At 37.8% G+C, this 19,510-nt stretch overlaps 3 protein-coding genes across 7 annotated transcripts; 1 reads left to right on the top strand and 2 right to left on the bottom strand.

Annotated features, from left to right (window-relative positions):
* Positions 1 to 567: 567 nt before the first annotated feature.
* On the top strand, positions 568 to 19,369 carry LOC307006306 (uncharacterized protein). Of its 2 annotated transcripts, XM_079627152.1 has the most exons (7): positions 568 to 1,047; positions 4,276 to 4,332; positions 4,937 to 5,112; positions 14,609 to 14,859; positions 16,016 to 16,191; positions 17,163 to 17,192; positions 18,323 to 19,369. In XM_079627152.1, the coding sequence occupies exons 4-7, from the start codon at positions 14,721 to 14,723 to the stop codon at positions 18,341 to 18,343; spliced, it is 366 nt and encodes a 121-aa protein (XP_079483278.1). In that variant the 5' UTR covers positions 568 to 1,047; positions 4,276 to 4,332; positions 4,937 to 5,112; positions 14,609 to 14,720; the 3' UTR covers positions 18,344 to 19,369. The 2 variants fall into 2 exon arrangements, 1 of the variants encoding a protein (XP_079483278.1); XR_013799435.1 differs by lacking the exons at positions 14,609 to 14,859; positions 16,016 to 16,191; positions 17,163 to 17,192; positions 18,323 to 19,369 and adding an exon at positions 5,242 to 5,350.
* snx10b (sorting nexin 10b) lies at positions 4,692 to 7,724 on the bottom strand. Its single transcript, XM_079627151.1, has 4 exons — positions 6,961 to 7,724; positions 6,768 to 6,868; positions 5,260 to 5,361; positions 4,692 to 5,103 (listed from the first exon to the last, which is right to left on the bottom strand). Exons 1-4 carry the CDS (start codon positions 7,051 to 7,053, stop codon positions 4,905 to 4,907), a joined length of 495 nt encoding a protein of 164 aa, XP_079483277.1. The 5' UTR covers positions 7,054 to 7,724; the 3' UTR covers positions 4,692 to 4,904.
* Positions 9,277 to 13,554, bottom strand: cbx3b (chromobox homolog 3b). Of its 4 annotated transcripts, none has more exons than XM_079627150.1 (5): positions 12,346 to 12,652; positions 11,665 to 11,810; positions 11,403 to 11,568; positions 10,903 to 11,060; positions 9,277 to 10,155 (listed from the first exon to the last, which is right to left on the bottom strand). In XM_079627150.1, exons 2-5 carry the CDS (start codon positions 11,802 to 11,804, stop codon positions 10,038 to 10,040), a joined length of 582 nt encoding a protein of 193 aa, XP_079483276.1. In that variant the 5' UTR covers positions 11,805 to 11,810; positions 12,346 to 12,652; the 3' UTR covers positions 9,277 to 10,037. The 4 variants fall into 4 exon arrangements, with proteins under 4 accessions (XP_079483276.1, XP_079483275.1, XP_079483273.1 ...); XM_079627149.1 differs by having other exon boundaries at positions 9,299 to 10,155; positions 11,403 to 11,580; positions 12,346 to 12,692; XM_079627147.1 differs by lacking the exon at positions 12,346 to 12,652 and adding an exon at positions 12,903 to 13,554 and having other exon boundaries at positions 9,313 to 10,155; positions 11,403 to 11,580.
* Positions 19,370 to 19,510: the final 141 nt, after the last annotated feature.

Below are 19,510 nucleotides of genomic sequence, written 5' to 3'. Positions count from 1 at the left end.
GTGCGTCCAGTGGGAGTCTCAGGCCCGGTGCTGCCAGCACTGCTATCAGGCAGCTGAGTGTGTGCAGAGCCTATTAAGACGGTCTCCATCGTTAGAGAGACAGCAGCAGCTGGCAGTCAGGGTTCTTTAGGGAGCCGTGGCGAGTGATGTTCAGGGGGCAGGCGATTAGAGGAACATTTCAACCTGTTGGGCGAGTCTTCTTCACATATGAACCTTTGCCTGAAGTTTGAAAGGTACAAGCAAGGCAGGACGAGATGGGGCAATGGAATCTCCTTTTAGTGAAAATATCAGACTCTTAAAGCTGAAGTGTGTGATTTCTGTGCCTCTAGCATCACCAACGAAATTGCAAAAATTATGGTTTCCAAACAGGTTTTCCACCTCAAACTCCCTCCATTTGTTTTTCCAGATCTTCCTAGAAAATAAGACCAAAATAATGAATAATATTTATTCTGCAGTCTCTGAAAGTATTTGCCAATGTCACATTTAAATAACATATTTCAAATAGATATATTTAAATTTATTCATTTAGCAGACGCTTTTATCCAAAGCAAAAGACAAATGAGGTATTAAAATATAATTATAAAATATATTTTAAAAGGATTTTAAATAGTAATATAATAACAATAAATAAATACACAACAACAATAAAATATAAACTCATACAACAATATCATCAATTGTTAATTCATGCAAAGAAGTGTTTTTCGGCAGGTTAGTCCATCGAATGCGCATGCGCGTTCAGGAGTAACAGGCTATTATGTAAAACAGTTCATTTGGCTCCATTATTTGAAAGACAGGACTTCCATTTGTCAATCAAATTTGACCGAGTTCTTTTTTAAAGTGCACGGCGGGACTATTGGTAGCCCACCATATTGAGCATTACAATTTCTCTCACTTATTTGATATGATATGTGACTGACAGGACCATAACAGGACTGCCAACTTACGCCACACATTCATTTTCTCAAACAGTTAAAAAACATCGCGGACGCGGAGCAAAGATGACACGCGCCGAGAGACACGCAGGTAGTAACGTTAGGCCTACAGGTACCGTTTGTTATGAAAGTGAACACTTTGTCAATTGTATTACAAAATTCAAAACAATAAAAATAAAACCTTTTTGGCACTCTTCATGGGGTTAACGTTAGTTCGCCGAAAAATTAAAATACTGTCATCTGACCTTATGTAGCCCGCCCCTGTTCAGCGCTGCGCTCGTTGTCTTTTGTGTTCCGGTCTGTTATTTTCACTACGATCTTGCGTATTTATGATTGAACAGCTCGTTTTAAAATCTTCCCGGTATACTAACATTTGTTACGACATCTGCTTTAAACATTAATGCACGTGATAACTTTCGTTAACTCTACAATTAGTAAAAAACACTTCTCCAGCTAATTACTCTTCGACAGCGATGCTATAGAAATATACAGAGCGACCGCAAAACCGGAAGTTCAAATACATTATTCTAAAGATGGCTGCGCCCTCGTTTCTCTGGTGCATAAGGTCTATTACTGACCCGTGTTGTTCCTAACCCAAGACCTTCGTTCATCTTTGTAACACAAATGAAGATATTTTTTTAATAAAATCTTAGAGTTCTGTAGGCTATCTCCATTGACAACTAGGCTACCTGACGACGCTTCAAAAAGTAAATCGAGATCATTAGGCCTAAAACCATATGAATTGAGTGTTTTTTCAAATTTTCTGAAGAGACACGACTGAAAAATTCGGACTGATTCATATTGAATAGATTGAATTTATAGGCTTTTATTAACACATTGATCACAGAACAAACAAGCTCAAACGAACCTGCTTGACCCAATAAACCTCATTGGTTCATGCTGAAGCTCAAACGTGCTGCGTAACAAGAATGAATCTCAGTGGTGCTAGCTGAAGCTCAAACGTGCTGCGACTGCGTAACACAAGAATGAATCTCAGTGGTTCTTGCTGAAGCTCAAACGTGCTGCGTAACACAAGAATGAATCTCAGTGGTTCTTGCTGAAGCTCAAACGTGCTGCGTAACACAAGAATGAATCTCAGTGGTTCTTGCTGAAGCTCAAACGTGCTGCGTAACACGAATAAACCTCAGTGGTGCTAGCTGAAGCTCAAACGTGCTGCGACTGCGTAACACAAGAATGAATCTCAGTGGTTCTTGCTGAAGCTCAAACGTGCTGCGTAACACAAGAATGAATCTCAGTGGTTCTTGCTGAAGCTCAAACGTGCTGCGTAACACAAGAATGAATCTCAGTGGTGCTAGCTGAAGTTCAAACGTGCTGCGTAACACAAGAATGAATCTCAGTGGTGCTAGCTGAAGCTCAAACGTGCTGCGTAACACAAGAATGAATCTCAGTGGTTCATGCTGAAGCTCAAACGTGCTGCGTAACACGAATAAACCTCAGTGGTGCTAGCTGAAGCTCAAACGTGCTGCGTAACACAAGAATGAATCTCAGTGGTGCTAGCTGAAGCTCAAACGTGCTGCGTAACACAAGAATGAATCTCAGTGGTGCTAGCTGAAGCTCAAACGTGCTGCGACTGCGTAACACAAGAATGAATCTCAGTGGTTCTTGCTGAAGCTCAAACGTGCTGCGTAACACAAGAATGAATCTCAGTGGTGCTAGCTGAAGCTCAAACGTGCTGCGTAACACAAGAATGAATCTCAGTGGTGCTAGCTGAAGCTCAAACGTGCTGCGTAACACGAATGAATCTCAGTGGTGCTAGCTGAAGCTCAAACGTGCTGCGACTGCGTAACACAAGAATGAATCTCAGTGGTTCTTGCTGAAGCTCAAACGTGCTGCGTAACACAAGAATGAATCTCAGTGGTTCTTGCTGAAGCTCAAACGTGCTGCGTAACATAAGAATGAATCTCAGTGGTTCTTGCTGAAGCTCAAACGTGCTGCGTAACATAAGAATGAATCTCAGTGGTTCTTGCTGAAGCTCAAACGTGCTGCGTAACACAAGAATGAATCTCAGTGGTTCTTGCTGAAGCTCAAACGTGCTGCGTAACACGAATAAACCTCAGTGGTGCTAGCTGAAGCTCAAACGTGCTGCGTAACACAAGAATGAATCTCAGTGGTTCTTGCTGAAGCTCAAACGTGCTGCGTAACACGAATAAACCTCAGTGGTGCTAGCTGAAGCTCAAACGTGCTGCGTAACATAAGAATGAACCTCATTGGTTTTTCGCACGTCAAGCAAACATGCTTGAGCTAACATCATGACTGTTTATTTGAATAAAAGCCTAAATTAAATCTGTTCAGCAAAGCCATTGTGTGTCTTCCAAAAAAATTGGATTAAATTACTCACTTCATATGGATTAGTTTTACAATCTCTTTATCAACTTTTTAAAGGATCAAAGTGGTCTGTCAATGAAGGAACGCAGAAATTGCTCAGATTTTAGTAAAATATCTTCATTTGTGTTCTGCAGATGAAAGGAAGTACATGTTGGGAATAATATGAGGGTATAAGTAAATGATGACAGGATTACAAATTTTGGGTGAACTAACCTTAATGTGGCATGAGTCATGGCAGAACGCTGTACCGCCTCAGTTCAAGCTGCATGTGAACCGATCTGTTCTCTTTATTGCTGCTAGTTATCTAGCATGTAAACATGAATCAACATCAGAAGGTATGTTGAAAGATACACAGCTTACTGAAATGTTCATGTCTAACCTTTCAATGAGTAATTCAACCGTGGGAAGACGTGAAAAAACCCGCTTGTGAACAATATCACGTAAAGCCATTCAATGACCATATCATGTTAGAAAAATTAACTCTAGCATTTTGCTTTATGCTAATATACCAATAACCAGCTGACAGGTTTCCCTCTGTTTACAGCTAGTTGAGAGAGATTGTTTCCTTGAGAAAAATTTACATGTTGTCTACTACTGCACCTGATCTTTAGCCAAATAAATGTAAATATTGAATCAAGAATCAAGATTATTAATCGAATCAGCCCCCCCCCCACCCCCCATCCATAATTCTTACTCCAAGCTAAACTCAAAAGATGACAGCCCTGATACAAACCATCCAACCCTTCACCCCTTGTAAAATATATTTTTGCCTTGATGATTTCAGTTTATTGAATATTGCTTGCAGCCCTTTTTTTTGATGTGTGTTTTGAACTGTTTGCTTTTGGCGATATATAATTCCTTTATTCTCCTGTTCTAGAATGTCTTGATGATTTGATGTCCCAGTCAACGAGAGCAGTGGATGATTTGAAAAGGGGAAATACTGCTTGCTTTTAGGGCTTTTTACTCGTTTGATTAAACATTTATGATTTTGCAGGGATGAGACCGACAGTCATGGAAAGACAGAAGAGCAGCGGCGCCATCTGCAGGTCAAGTATGGCCTCACACGATTGTTAAATATTTATGACAAGGCACAATTTGTATGACATCCAGACAATGATCTTTTATAGCTAACTATGGCAGTAAAATTGTTTGAGTAGAGATTATTATTGGGATTTAGCTCTGTGAGGTCGGGTTTAAATCACATAATGTCCTAATGCTCTGTATTTGCTTATTAGGATGTGGTTATTGCGTTTAAGGGACTTTACACGCAAACATAAATTCCTTCTCGTAAACCTCTCAACGCACACATCTGTAGTTTTAACAACAAACTGTCTTCCACACAGGCCACATTATGCTTTTATACATTAATTTGATTGCCAAGCAAGACATTAATGTGTGCGCAACCGTGGATTAAATAATTTAATTTATTAGGTTATCTTCTTCAATACAGATTAATCATCATACGGAGACAAAACACTGTTTTACTCAACAATGACAGTAACTTTTTTCATGTTTCATTGTCCCTCTTCAAGCATGGGTTGCACTTCAGCAATGCCTTTGTAAATGTAGTAAATTTGCTCTATTTTATTAGCAAGAAATAGTCAATCACTCGGATTCTCAGTGCTAATCTTCCTCCTCTTCCATGTTCTCTTCAGATTGAAAATCAAAGCGTTTGTTTCCTGAGCCAAAACTGTGAATGGCCTCAGACACTGTGTAGTGACTCCTGCCTTCAGCACAGGCCTCCATTTGTTTCACACTCAGCTGGGACTGTAGGAAGAGGTGCAAGCAACTGTCCGACAGCAGAACCGGACTGTGAACCACGCTGGAGGATGTAAGCATAGATTACATACATATACTGCATTTTCTATGAGTCGAGATATACAGTAACCTGAGATATGTTCTCAAGCTAAATTAATTATTTTAGTCATGGTTTTATGTTTTAATTTAACATGGTCTTTAGGGCTATTCTGATACTCACACTTCTATAAAGTTTCGGAGTCCCTGCATACGGGCTCCAATTTCTCTGGCATTGTTGAGACTGAAGAACGGGTTTTTCGGAGGAAGTTTGGGTAGGTGTGTTCTGCAATTCATACAACCACAAAGATTCAGTTTACATGCGTCACACAGAAGCTTGCCTAATGACTAAAACTTGAATATGCCTGCAGTGCATCAAAACAGCTGCCTAATTGTGGTCATTAGCAGTATTGTTTTTATTAACTAAAACTATTGAAAAATCTATTTGTTAAATCAAATAAAAGTATTAGATTAAATAAAAAAACGTTAAAAAAATTGCACACAAAATAAATATTATCTCTTGGCAGCGAACTGAAATTGCCTATGTTTAATATAAAGTACTAAAATTACAACATAATTATTTAAACTTGAACTAAAATTATAACGAACACTGAAAATATAAAAATGACAGCTTATTCAAAATAATAATAAATAATAAAATATATACATAATACTAAAATAACCATTGTAATTAGCAACAATTAATAATTTGTAGATACTAATAAATTACCTAAATTATATTTGAATGAATAGAGATGTATATTTGGTCAATGACGCGACGCTCAGTAATTTATTCAAAAAATACATTCAATATTTAAGTCTCACATATACAATGCCGTTCATATGAGGAAAATATGTGACAAATATATAATTAGATTTTTAGTCTTTCTTGAAAATAGTATAAAACCTCAAGAAACCAACATGAATACAAATACACTGCCCAACCCCCCAAAAATAATACGCTAATAATTCACTGTTTTGATTTAAAAAAGCAAATTCTTAAGAGTCTATGATTGGACCATTATTGCGGTGATTATTATGTTTCTAGCAAAAAATTAATGCACCACTTGATAGAAATAATATCACAACATTTATTTCCATCAAGAGGTTCATACATTTTTGGTCAAGATCTTGTATTGTCAATGCAAGAGTCCAGCACTCTGTAAAGTCTCTTTCAGCACATCCCAAAGACTTTCAATGAATTTAAGGTCTGGAGAGGTGCCGATTCATGTGTGAAAATGATTCTTCATGCTCCCTCCCAATCATTCTTTCATAATTTAAGCCTACATAATGAATCTTGATATTGTCATTCTGGAATAAGTCCATGATGTGTCTTCCTACATACATCAATTAGGGTTAGAAGAATGGTTGCCAAACGCATGCTAGAAACATAATAATCGCTGCAATAATGATCCCGTCATAGACTTTTACACATTTGCCCATTTAAATCCAAAGAGCAACTGTTTTTGGCCGGGCAGTTTATATATATTTGTCAGTTTGATGGGTACACTTCATAAGAATTTTAGTCTTTCATGAAAATGGCATAAAAGCTCTAGAAACCAACATGAACACAAATATATGAACTTTTAAAAATATTGTTATACATCATTGACTCTATTACAAACCTATAACCATCAGTGCACAATTAACAAACAAAGTAAATGACAGGAATATGATGCAGTGCTTACATACATGAGCATGGCATTTTCCTGTAGCTTTTTTCTTAGCCACACAAACTCGCTGTATCTCCGCCGCACACAGGAACACTTCTTAGTGAAGGCCAAGCTGTTTGTCTAAGGGAATACAAAATACAGAGAATGATCCGGGAGTTTCTGCCCTCTTGTTTGACTATTTTGTGTCCTATATATGTTTCTATTGCACTTACATGTATACAGATTTCATAATCCATGTAGGCATGCCAGAAATCTTCCTTCTGGATGCGAGGGTCCCTCACCCACACTCCAGTGAATTCCTGCATGCGTCCAAACGTGAAAAAAAGACCTCACACATACACTCACAAACTCACATAGGACAGGAACACATAGCCAGAGCTGAGGTTTAAAAATGGGAAGCATAAAGAAGGAAGTATTTTCATGAGACATTGGTCTTGTTGACCAACTGGGGCTGATTCATGGGAACTGTAGACTAGGGAAAAACATCAGAGCTCATTTTGTGTCCCTGACTGACAGCGGTGCTTCATTTTTACCAGCCGCCAGAGACATAGCAGACTAGCAGCGTCATTAAAAATAAAAGGAGCAGGAAAAAGCAGCTGGAAAAAATGGTACCATAACCATAACACCTGCATGTTTGAAACAACTAGCAGTTATTCAAGGACAGTTGACTTGTAGCCAGGGCCTGAATTGACACTCAAGCGGCAAATGCGAGTAAAAATCGGTGTTGCCGAGTATATGAAACAGAATATCGCCAGTAGGCCAACAAAATTTTTATAAATTCTAGTAATGCTAATATTAATTCATTAATATTAATTAATTAACAGAACGTGAACATGAATGACACTTGGGCCAGCATTGTTGTCACGAATGTTTAAGCCTGGCCAATTTAAATATTCAAGTGCAAGAAGAAAGGGAACTTAATTTGTTACTTGCGCGCTGTGAGAAAAGTTTTCTGTATGTAAACATCTGGCATGTGCGTCAAGAAGCGTCAAATGATGAATTGAATTCTCTTTTACTTCTTCCTGCGCTTGAACAGACATATTCAAACTAAATTAAGTCAAGATGCCTGTCTTGGCAAGTCTCCTTGTAAACATAACAGATTCAGTTATGTCTTAAAGCTCCAGTCCGTAACTTTTTTGGGTTAAAAATGATCCAAAATAAAATTTTGAGCAAGTACATACCAGCCAGTGTTCAAAACTATCTGCTTGCCTTAGCTCGATTCAAAACGGTAAGCGACAATCACCAGTGACGAGATTCACCCGTTGTAAAATGCAAAAGACTTTTGACTTCGGAGTGGTTACAGAAAAAAAGAGACTGCAACCGGGCCCATGCAAAACAAGGATATCGGAAGGGCTTTTGAAAGGTGGCGTGAACTCCGTGTTTTGCAAATATGCTCTACAATTCGGTACGCTAGCGAGAACAGTTTGTATCAGCCGCTGGAACGTAGCAGGTGCGTTTCGTAACCCGAACGCCATAACCTGGTATTGTAGAAAAGAATCCGGAGTTATGAAAGCAGATATGTCAGATGCACGTGGGGTTAACGATACTTGCCAGTACCCTTTCAGTAAGTCAAGTTTACTAACGACCTTTGCTGAACCAACACTATCAACGCAATCCTCCATTCTCGGTAGTGGATAACAATCAGGTACGGTGACAGCATTAACCTTTCGGTAGTCCGTACAGAAACGAAAGGAACCATCAGGTTTCTTTACCAGAAGACATGGGGAACTCCACGGACTATAACTATGACGAGCTAAATCATTTTGTAACAAATAGTCAGTTTCGGTCTTCATTGCGGATCTCTTAATTTCGTTAACACGATATGGATGTTGCTTTATCGGTTTGGCATCTTTTACTTCGATGTCATGTTCTAGTACGCTAGTCTGAGATGGAACATCAGAAAATAGAGCTGGAAATGACATAAGCGCTATCACATCACCTCTTTTCTCGTTAGGTACAGAAGACAAGTGAGAAGACAAATTAACTACACTGTTGCGGAGTATTTCTCAACAAGGCACAACTCAGTAAAGTTGATAATTCCACAAATAACTGCAATTGCAGATTTCAAACAGAGATGGCGACAAAGAGGAAAAGCTACGGACTGCAGCTTTAAGTAAACGTAAACATTTGAGAAAAAAAAGTAACAGTTTATTGGACCCGTGCATTAGCTCTTAAAGTGACTGTGTTTTTAATGTTAATCAAACAACAAAAGACAAAGAACAATCGCTCATTGCTCTTGACTGAATAACGTGTGTAAGTTTAATGTGGATTAATCTATGTTTCATAGCTGGTAAAAAGTATTTATGGCCAATAAAATTAAATAAAAATTCACCGGCCATTGGCAGGTTTGGCAAAAAGTTCGTTTTAGGCCCTGCTTGTGGGTTTTCAAACCTCTTGATATTACAGACTGGTTATTTTAAAATTGAATTGAGCATTTTGATATTTAAATGCACAAACTGGTAAGAAAAGGCTGCTTTATCCATCTCTCCTATAATGTAGTAAAGATTATTAGATTTTTGTAAAACACTTTTACAGAGGACTGCAAATGAACATGTTTATAAGAATGATCACAACACTTCTGAGGTAATTTTGTGTTTATTTAAAGCACCTATAGAGATTGCTCTTTCGAGATTTAATGTTAACAGTGATCTTTACAGAAAACAGGAAGCCAGAAGAGTGAAACTACAAGACAAAGGTCAAAACCTAAAATGACACTGCTGCTACGAAAGTGACACTGACCCAACCACAAGCGTGTCGATGTTCACAAAAAAATGTGATTGTATAGGCTACATTCTAGAATCTGTTTTGTGCAAATCTAAAGATTTATACCTGCATGAGCCACACTTTATGCTCTCACTGATCACGGGATCCATCACAGTATAACTCCAGTAAGTGCGTAGCCAGGGGGTTTATACAGTACATTTACACAACAAACAGTTCCTCTCGAGCAGGTTTCGTACATCCGTCGTCATCTCCTATGTTAAATCACAGTTCAGATCGTAGTAACAAAGAGGACAGAAGAATGAACATCACAAGTGAACTTTTCAAACAACAGACCAAGAGACACAACAACATTCGATTAATAAACCACTTGTACACTAACAGTAGCGCTCTAATACTCCACTCACATTTCTACAGGTTAGTGTGTTAGGAAGAGCTTCACATTGGGCTGTGGATTCACACCTTTTGAAAACACGGTATGTCAAACAGTAGACTTATGCCACAGTGTTTGTGTATGTGTAAAGCTGCCAGGAGGTACAGTAGTATTCGCTGCTACATATTTCCCCTCTCACTGCTCGTCTTCGCCATGCCAGGTCAGCTTGTCCTCGTAAAAGCGGATTACCATCTGGGGCCACCTTTTACTGGCCTCTCTGGCTGACAGTAAAGCGACCTCATCTGTGTTTTTCCTGCGATGAAATAAAGAAATAATGATCAGTGTTAATGGACAAACACGGCAAATTAAAAGCACATAATCACCGGCTGCAGATTAGTGGCAACACAATTGTAAACTACGCCATGTTTTTGCTGTGAGGGTGTTTTTGATCTTCATCTCTATTCGTGTGTCGAAGAAGAGCATGGACATGAAAGGAAAAGGAATTCCTTGGTATCAGTATTAACTTTAAGCAGAACAGTATTGTTAACTAAAACTAAAAGGATTAAAAATGGAAAGTTGGAATAAAATTGAATTTATAAATTAGACAAACTTAAACTTGGCAAGTAACTAGAATAAAACAAAGTCAAGTAATTTAGGTTAAATATAAATATTTTCAAAATCACTAAAACCTAAACTAGTATATAATAGTATTTCATACTAAACACTGAAAGAGTATGGTCACAATACTATTTTAGCATTACTGAGATGATATACGTTTTTTACTTTTGAATTAGGTTTTATTTTTGTATTTTTAATTTTAGTAATTGTGTTGCACCTGACAACAACGTGCTTCTATTCTAATCATTTCTAAACAATTTTCCAATCAAGGCAATGTGGTGTGAAACATAAGTTAATATTGATGTGTGATTACAGATCTTAATACTAAAGATTATCGTTAAAACATCTAAACTTTTTGTGTGATTTACATTGCATTTAAAATGAACAGAGCAGTGTGGAATAACAAGAATCTCCACAAATGGTCCAGTGTTAGAAATATTACCACTTGATGAGAAACATGATCTCTCCTTGTCGGTCTGTGCATCCGATGATGCAGTCAGGTTCTGGGTGGCTGGATTGTCCTGCTGGGATCTCAGCGCTGTGATCACCAACCTCCTCATTACCTCTCTCGATGAGTTCTTCCTGAAGCCGCTGGTGAGCCTGCATGATTACAGACACTGAACTAAACTATCATAAAGCCTGGCAAGGTTTTGGAAATAACAAACTCAATACTAAAGGTGTGCAATCCTGGTCCTGGAGAGCCTGCTGAGAATAGCTCCACCCTGTTCCAACAATCCTGAAGACCTTGATTAGCTGGTTTAGGTGTGTGGGTTGGAGCTAAAAACTGCAGGAAGGCGGCCCTCCAGATCCAGGATTGGACTTATCTAATGCAACTAAATGTATTGATATTCAGGAATTTTAATGCTTCTCTTGAAACACTGTGGTGCAGTAATACCTGCAGGAGTGAAAGTGAACTGCACAGCTGTATATAAAGACACTAACCGTATCAGCGTCTAGCTCAGTTAACTCTTGCTTGGGCTGGAACTCATGGTCTAGAGACTGACACCCCTCTTGATCGGTCACTCCTGAGACGGTTAGGTTTCTGAGAAACTCCTCTATCAGCTCGGGACAATCCATGTTGTCCTCTGGCTCCCAGGTGTTCTCTGCACTGATGGAAGCACTATAGACATGTCATATACTGGTAGATATATTAAATAAATTTTTGACACAGACACACACAGGCAACATTGTTTCAGACACTCACTCTGTAAAGCCTTTCCACTTTAGATAGTATTCAACTTTTCCATCGTTGACTCTTCTGCGGATGATTTTTTCCACTGCAAACTCTTGGACAACGGTTGTCTCTTCTGCTTTCCTGTTTTTCACATTCTGCTTTTTCCTCATGATTTCCTATAAAAACACAGCATTTGATAATATTTTCAAAGGCTTGCGTAATTCAAAATCTATTATAAAGCATTTATATTAGGTTTAGCAGACATATAATTAATAAAATATGATATGACATGAAGAGTCTTTTTAAGGAAATTGGTTAGTGACGATTTGGTTTTTGATAGGCCCAGAATATCACAAATACTAAACTTACATTATACATAGAATTGTTGTTTAACAACAAAGTCGGAGGAATTTTAAAATAATTTTCCACTTGATACTTATGTAGTTGTTTGTTTTCTGTTAGTGTATCAATATTGCATGCATCTGACATGAAGGCATACAAGGAATCCCTAACGTTAAATAAACAATGGCAACAATACGTAACGTTAGATGCCAGTGAAATCACCGCAATATGTATGACGTATCATTTCCAACTAGCTAAACTTTCCCAGTCACTGACCAAGCAGGTTAATATTATGAACGGTTGTTTTGTTGTATTTAATTATATCCATTCTACGCCACTGGTATGAATTTGATGTGTGCGCGTGCCCACCTGCCGAAGCCTCACACGCAGTTCACGCGCTACTCTTTTATTCCCACTGCTGGTGATTAATGCTCGTGCAAATGATCAGTCTCTGTACAAACAACGCGGTGCATCCACACGGAAGATCACAGTGCTGTTCAGTAATCTAGCATCGCTTACTATGTCGCCTTCACGATCATGGCTTTACTGTTGTGTTTACATAACTTTTCATGAATGAGTCAAATTAAACATGGCCGATTGGGAGAAGGGGAGGAAGTGGTTTCAAAGGGAAGAGGTCAGTTCAGGAAACCGGGGGAGGAATCCTTAAAGGCGCATCCCGAGACGAGAGCAAGACCTGGCTAAATTTCTCTGCGCACACGGACGTATTTTTAGGGAAGGGTTTTGAATTGTAGAATTTAGAATTGGCTACTATTTATATTTTGATTACGATGGTTTGCACTCATATTGGCAACAGTTGCCGTTTTTAATACCAGATTATTGTGTTAGTTAAAAAAGAACGTTAGTGAATTATTGCATACAGAAACATTTGCGTCTCGGTTTAGGAAAGATGTAGATAGAGAAAATACCTTGTGTTGTGTTGACGTCACGATTGTAATGTAGTCGAAGGACACTGGAGGGCGCATGCGCAACTCATTTTACTGCATTTATAAAACCTACAGCTCGAGTTCAGTGATTCATGGTTTAACCGTGTAAAATATCATTAGAAGACATTAAAAATATTTCTTAAACGATTCTTACTTTGGAATTGAAGTAACGTTTAAGGCCCACTTTTATGGCCAAATAATAATCCTATTAGTTTTATACTACACTTTATTATTATTATTGTTGTTATTTTACATTCTATGCAGTCTTGTTTAAAGGCTATAATTATAGCATATAAATATATAATCAGGGTATAACTTAATTATGGCTTAAATTACCATATGGATATAGAATATTAGTATTAATTAGTATCTTTAGTTCTATCATTGCAAATTCTTTGTTGATTTGTTTTGGGATAATTTTATTTTTACTGTTAAAATAGTATAAAATAGCACATTATTGCGTCAAATGACTAAATAAATTGTAATGCAATTTTTTTTTATAACAATAATAATGTAATTAATATCGATGATAATATTAATAGAGGATTGGATCTCTAAACCTGTCCTACCACGGGGTAGTGGAGGGAGCTTTTGGTAATAATACGGAGCTCTTTACTTTAGGACGTTTTCGTGTAACTGACCATTGGTTTCAGTGTAGAACTTAAGCTCCTCCTATTTTCTAATTGATTGACAGGTTTGCACCTTCCAATCAGAGAGAAGGTTGAATCGGATTGGTTGAGTTTTTCACCCAATTGCATTAAAGATTTAAAATTAAAGAAATAGGCCTATTTGGTTGTGTACCTTCCACAACAAAAGTTTTTCCTTTTAGCTTTTACTAGCATTTTCATATATTTTACCTTCATTACTTTTTTATTGACTTAATATTTCATGTATTAAAATCATAAAATGAAGACAAAAATACTTTTTCAAATGAAAATATTGTATTTGATGTTAAACCCTGCCACTTCTTAGTGGGCCCACAAGAGGTCGCTATTATCCACCATAAATCTCTTGGCATCGCCATTTTCAGTGGTTGTTTTGCTCCTCATAAAAAAAGTTTTATTTTTACGAGATAACTTATAAAACGTTTCATTACATTTGTTAATGTGTATTTAACATTTGCTCCGTTTACTTTATAATTTCTTTATTAACTTTATATCTCCTTTGACATTATGTGCAATTTATAGCTTCAAGACTCTTGTTCAAAAGCTAGTTTTTATGAGGTTGCACGAAATCAAGGCAAGTTCTTAAGGATTAAAACGACTTTTAGGCCCAAAGTATCATTCTCTTTTGTACATTTTTTGTTTGTAATTCATCACTGCACAAAAAAATAAAATGCATTTGATCATGTATTGCATATTAAACCATTATATGTTAAACCTCAAATGTAGCCTAGAATGATATGAATTTGAAAAATTCTTCATATAAACATCAGTTTGAATTATTAATTCTGAATACACCTTTAGTAATTTCATCTGCATAATGTTTTATTTTTCTATATGTTGAACAAAAATGATTCTCTCTGTACGTTCCATGTATAGGAGGAGCTCCGTATTTAGCTGATGCTCCGGGCCCATAATGGTTGACAGATGGGCTATAGAACGAGAGTTCTGTGTTTTAAGGAAACTCACAGATTTCTCTCTCTTTTTTCTCTCTCTCACTCTCACTCTCTCTCTCTCTCCACACAGTCCAGTCCTCCAGTCTGCTCTCCATCTCCAGCAGTGACAGTCCTGAGTGGGCCATATGTGAATACGTTCATTAATGCAGCCATGGCTCCTGTCAGGGTAGAAATGTGTCCAGATGGAGGGACCCCACTGTGCAGGCCTGGCCAGCACTCGAGAGCTGATGTGTGGGGTGGGGATCCGCTCTAACTGGACTCTTTCTCTGCGCGCGGGTTCCCGAGTTTTGGCACGCCACCGTCCCTCGGCTCAGGTTACAGGTACGCTCGTGCCGGCCGTGTCAGACATGTTGTTTTTTTGTGGCTTGTCAACCCCATGAACCCTGAACAGATTAGTTTGAGTTCAATTTAATGAAAGTGTTCTGTGGAGCTTAATTCATCGAGCAGTTTGTGAAAGGGTCAGCTGATTTACACCAAGGAATCCGAAAGGCTGACATTAAATACGGTCCCTTCATCTGTGCATCTCGCAGCTGACACTGACCAGATTTTCTATCACCAAAGTATTCTGTTATTTCTATAATTTAGAAATCACCTGATGGACAGAGTGAAAAAAAATATTTTTCCTTTTTGTAAAAATCTGCTGAAACCAGCTCATTGTGAACCATCTTAAAATTAAATGACTATTTATTTTTCTTAACACAGAAAAAAAAACCTTTTTTATATATATCAATAATATAATTACTAATATTAATTCACATTTATTTAGAATTTTTTTATATTTCATAAATCAGCACTTTATGTGAACCCAAAAAAAATGTAATGACTAAAATATTATAATTTTTTAACACAGGAAAATGTATATGTTTATCTGTTTCAAATGTATTAAAATTGTTAACAATACATTATGTAAATCAACACTTGTTGTTAACAATACATTACGTGAATCACATTAAAATTAAATGACTAAAATTACATTTTCTTAACACAGGAATAAGGTATCTTTCAACTTATTCAAACAAATATTGTTATTACTGATTATTGGCTCGCTCCTACTTTGGCTCATATCCATTCTATCCAGTTCCTTCTTTCATTTATTTATTCTCATTTTCATGCAGTTGAACGAGCCTTGAATTCAGCTTTTCGTTGCTAACTCGCTATTGTGGATGTGATTCAACCTCAGCGCGTGTCAAAATTCCTCCACGGATGAATCAGAGAATCGGGGCGAGCCAGGGAATCTCACTGAAAGCGCCTCGCAGTCTTTCCCAGCAGTGTGTTTGTTAAAACTGTGGGTTCTGTATGTTTTACCGGGTATATCTCGCTCGCCCATCGCACTCTGCCTCTCCATATCATCACTCGGATCACCATTATCAGCGAAGTGTCGGCTACACTCAGAGCAGTCATCTGTCATTCTCCTTCTTTTGCTTTGAAAAGCCCAAACCTGACACCGGCTGACAGCCTCTGTTGTTTACCCAACTAGAGGGACACGGGCGATTGTTCAGAGAACATGACACGGCATACTGGGCGGCAATATGGCGGACGGCTGGGCCCCCTCATCAGCCGGCTCTCAGCACCTCCGTCAAGACTCCAAACCCAACAGAGTATCAGATTCACAGGCCCATATTTAAGCAATCTGAGGTTCACATGATGATTTGGGTAAGGGACTGGGGGGGATTGAGCCAGGGAATTGAAACTGACATTCTGCTGGGGGAGAGACGGAGGAGTTGAGGAAAGACCACCTGGGTAACCTTTCATAGAGCTGTCCTCTGGTGCCAAAACACCCTGGAATAATATTCTCCCTCTCGCTCCGTCTTGTACTAAGTGCTAAAACAGTGCCAAAACTTGTGAACGTCTTCAGTTTGATTAAGCTGGTTCGGATCGTTCAACAACAAACTTCTAATTTTATAATCCTATAACCCTACGGCATTATTCTCCATTTGTTTACAACTGCATTTTTTCAGTAAACACCAAATCCTTATCCAGATTTTATGAAAGCACAAAAAAAGGACTTTGGGTGTTACATAACCCGAACATACATTAATTTAAGAGATTCAAAGTTTAAGCAGAACTTGCAGATTTTTATTATTATTTTGATTTGCTCTTAACTTAAAAAATTTGAGTAAGCTTAGTCGCTTAAAATTATCATTAACATTTAATATATATGTACCTCATCTCAAACTAAGCTCATGCTCCACTTGTCACCAAGATAGGACCCCCCCCCCCCCCCCCCAAAAAAAAAAAACACAACACAACAAAAACTCTTCTAAATGAACATAGCAAAACACATCTAAATCTCCCATTTTACTCAAAAATCATTACATAACACTGAATTTGAGCATTTACTCTCCCTGTCGAGTGCCATGACAAAGCATGCTGCATGGGAAATAGAAATCCTATCCCAGTTTCAGTTAATTTTAAGTTTGTCTAAATTAAAAGAAGGCAGTTCACAAAACTCAAAACAATGAAACAATTGAGATCACTTAAAATGTGTCAGTTTTGTGAACTCAAAAGTCAAAGTAAGTTCTAAATACTCATAAAAGTTAATCTGATTGAACTAATTTGTTTAATTTAAGTTTGCCCTACTGTTTAAGTTTGTCCACCTTCTTTTTTGGTTTCACGGAAGAAAGGAAGTCATACAGGTTTGGAACGACATGAGGGTGAGTAAATGATGACAGACTTTAATATATTCTCTCCATTTGTATATGTGTGTGAGTATGAGTGTTCTGAGAGAATTGTCTTTGGAGAAGAGAAATGGCTCCTTGGCTTGGCTTGCACGAATGTGTGCAGAATGGCAACAATGAGAGATTGTTGATATAGTGAAGTCTTATAAAGGGTTCGTGGTCATTGCGAGTCATTACGGGGACTGCGGGTGCCTTTACACACATGAATGGGGGAATTCCAGTCCGCTCTGCCCGCAACAACAGACTTTGTGGGAATCGGCAGCTGTCCCACTCTCTCTATTTTGATGTCTCTCTCTTAGGTCCTCAGTTCTTTAATATATATATAGAGAGAGAGAGATATTGTGTGTGTGATGGAGGGTTTTGAGAGAGAGAGAGAGAGTGAGCAGACATCCTGTGTGTGACAGGGATCACTTTCAGCAGAGCACTACACTCATTTCCCTCCTCCAGCCCACACACAATCCTTTCATTCACTCTAATTAAGACTGAACACTGCGTGTGTGTTTCTGTATCTAAAAAAGAGAAAGATTCAGGTGTGTCAGTTCCAGTTTATTTCTTACCAGATATCCCAGGAAGATCAGGGAAGCAAAAAAGCTGCAAACAATTAACTGCAACTACGGAATCGTGTTTAATTAGGATCGAATAATAAATAGGCTTATCAATTTAAAAAGGGAGAAAACGCTGTATATTTTCTTGTGTATGTCATGTGTCCAATCAACCTCTGTGTTTTGGCACAAATTCGTATATGTGACTTGGGAGAAGCTTGATAAATTAAGCAGAAGTCAAGATGGAGAGTTTGCATGACTTCATCCTTGAAAACCACGAACAAAACTATGCAAGGTATAAGAAAATACGGGTCTATAATAAATATGGGTTCACTTGCAACCAGAACCACAAAGCACAATGTTTCATGCAAATGATTGTATTAAAGCATGAAACCAACACTCAAGCAATAACGTTTTTTATGCATTTACTAAATCTATTCAGTAAATGTTATGTTAATAGTATTGTGAATTGTTGGGAATGCAACTACTTTTATAAATGTTTGGTTTTAAGGGGATTTTTGTTGACTTCTGCATGATGAACAATTTTGTCACTGTATTTTCCAGTGTAAAATCTGTCACAACTGAACGAGGACGTACACTTTCATTCAGCAAGGACGCATTAAATTGATCAAAAATATCAGTAAAGACATGTATACTATTACAAAAGTCTTATATTTCAAGACCAACTGTGTTCAACATTGATAATAATAAATGATATCATTTATTAACAATAAACAATAAAAAGAATGTTTCTTGATTTCTGAAGGATCGTGTGACACTGACGACTGTAGTAATGGTGCTGAAAATTCAGCTTTGCATCACACGAATAAATTACATTTGAAAATATATTAAATAGAAAACAGTTATTTTATAATATTTCATCATTTAATATTTCACAAGTCAAGTCTCAGATTTTTATTTCATAGGTAAGATCCTTACATCCTTCAGGTAATGCTAAATAGAATAAGGTTTGAACAGAATCAGTGAAAAAGAAAAGTACAGCCTTTGTCCACCTATTACGTTTTCTCCAAGAGTTCTTTATAAAAGCCAGTGATTACTTTCGTTGCTCTGCTCTGCTTTTGAAACCAGAATCTGTCTGTGGTGGTTTGAGCCGTGTGTAACACAGTCCAGCAGGCGACATGTTGACCTGTGACTCTGACAGGATATGCCATGAGAGGTAACAAGAGCGGTGGATATGCCTCAGGAGCTCTCACATGCATTATTCAAAGGCCTGCCTCAGGGGACAGCAGCACTAATGGTCTCCATGAGAATGTACCTGATAGCAGGACTGTGGTCAGTTCATTTAGCATCACGGCACCTCTGGCATCACAGCTTCATGACAACATACATGGCTCAGATTGCTGGCTGCATACAGCCGGGAAAAGCGCTGTGAGAGTGTGAGAGTGAAGTTTAAGTAATGGTTCTGTGGTGGAATAGAAGTCACGAGTAAATGCAGTATTTTGTATCATGATGAAGTAGACATTTGAAGTCTGATTAAAAATAAAGAAAAGGAAAAAAGAGTATGGCAATATTTTACAAAATTATCTTTGGACGCCTTATATTCAAAATGTTTGGTCTGGTTCTCAAATGAGCACCTGGAGATGCTGCTTCACACTTTACGAGAATAAAGAAAAGGAAAAAAAAGTATGGCAATATTTTACAAAATTATCTTTGGACGCCTTATATTCAAAATTTTTGGTCTGGTTCTCAAAGGAGCACCTGGAGATGCTGCTTCACACTTTACGAGACACA

This window comes from Phoxinus phoxinus (assembly GCF_949152265.1).
Source record: "Phoxinus phoxinus genome assembly, chromosome: 10".
In the NCBI taxonomy this organism is placed as follows: domain Eukaryota; kingdom Metazoa; phylum Chordata; class Actinopteri; order Cypriniformes; family Leuciscidae; genus Phoxinus; species Phoxinus phoxinus.
The sequence above is the reverse complement of the archived record's forward strand: the minus strand, read 5'-3'. Positions and strand labels throughout refer to the sequence as shown.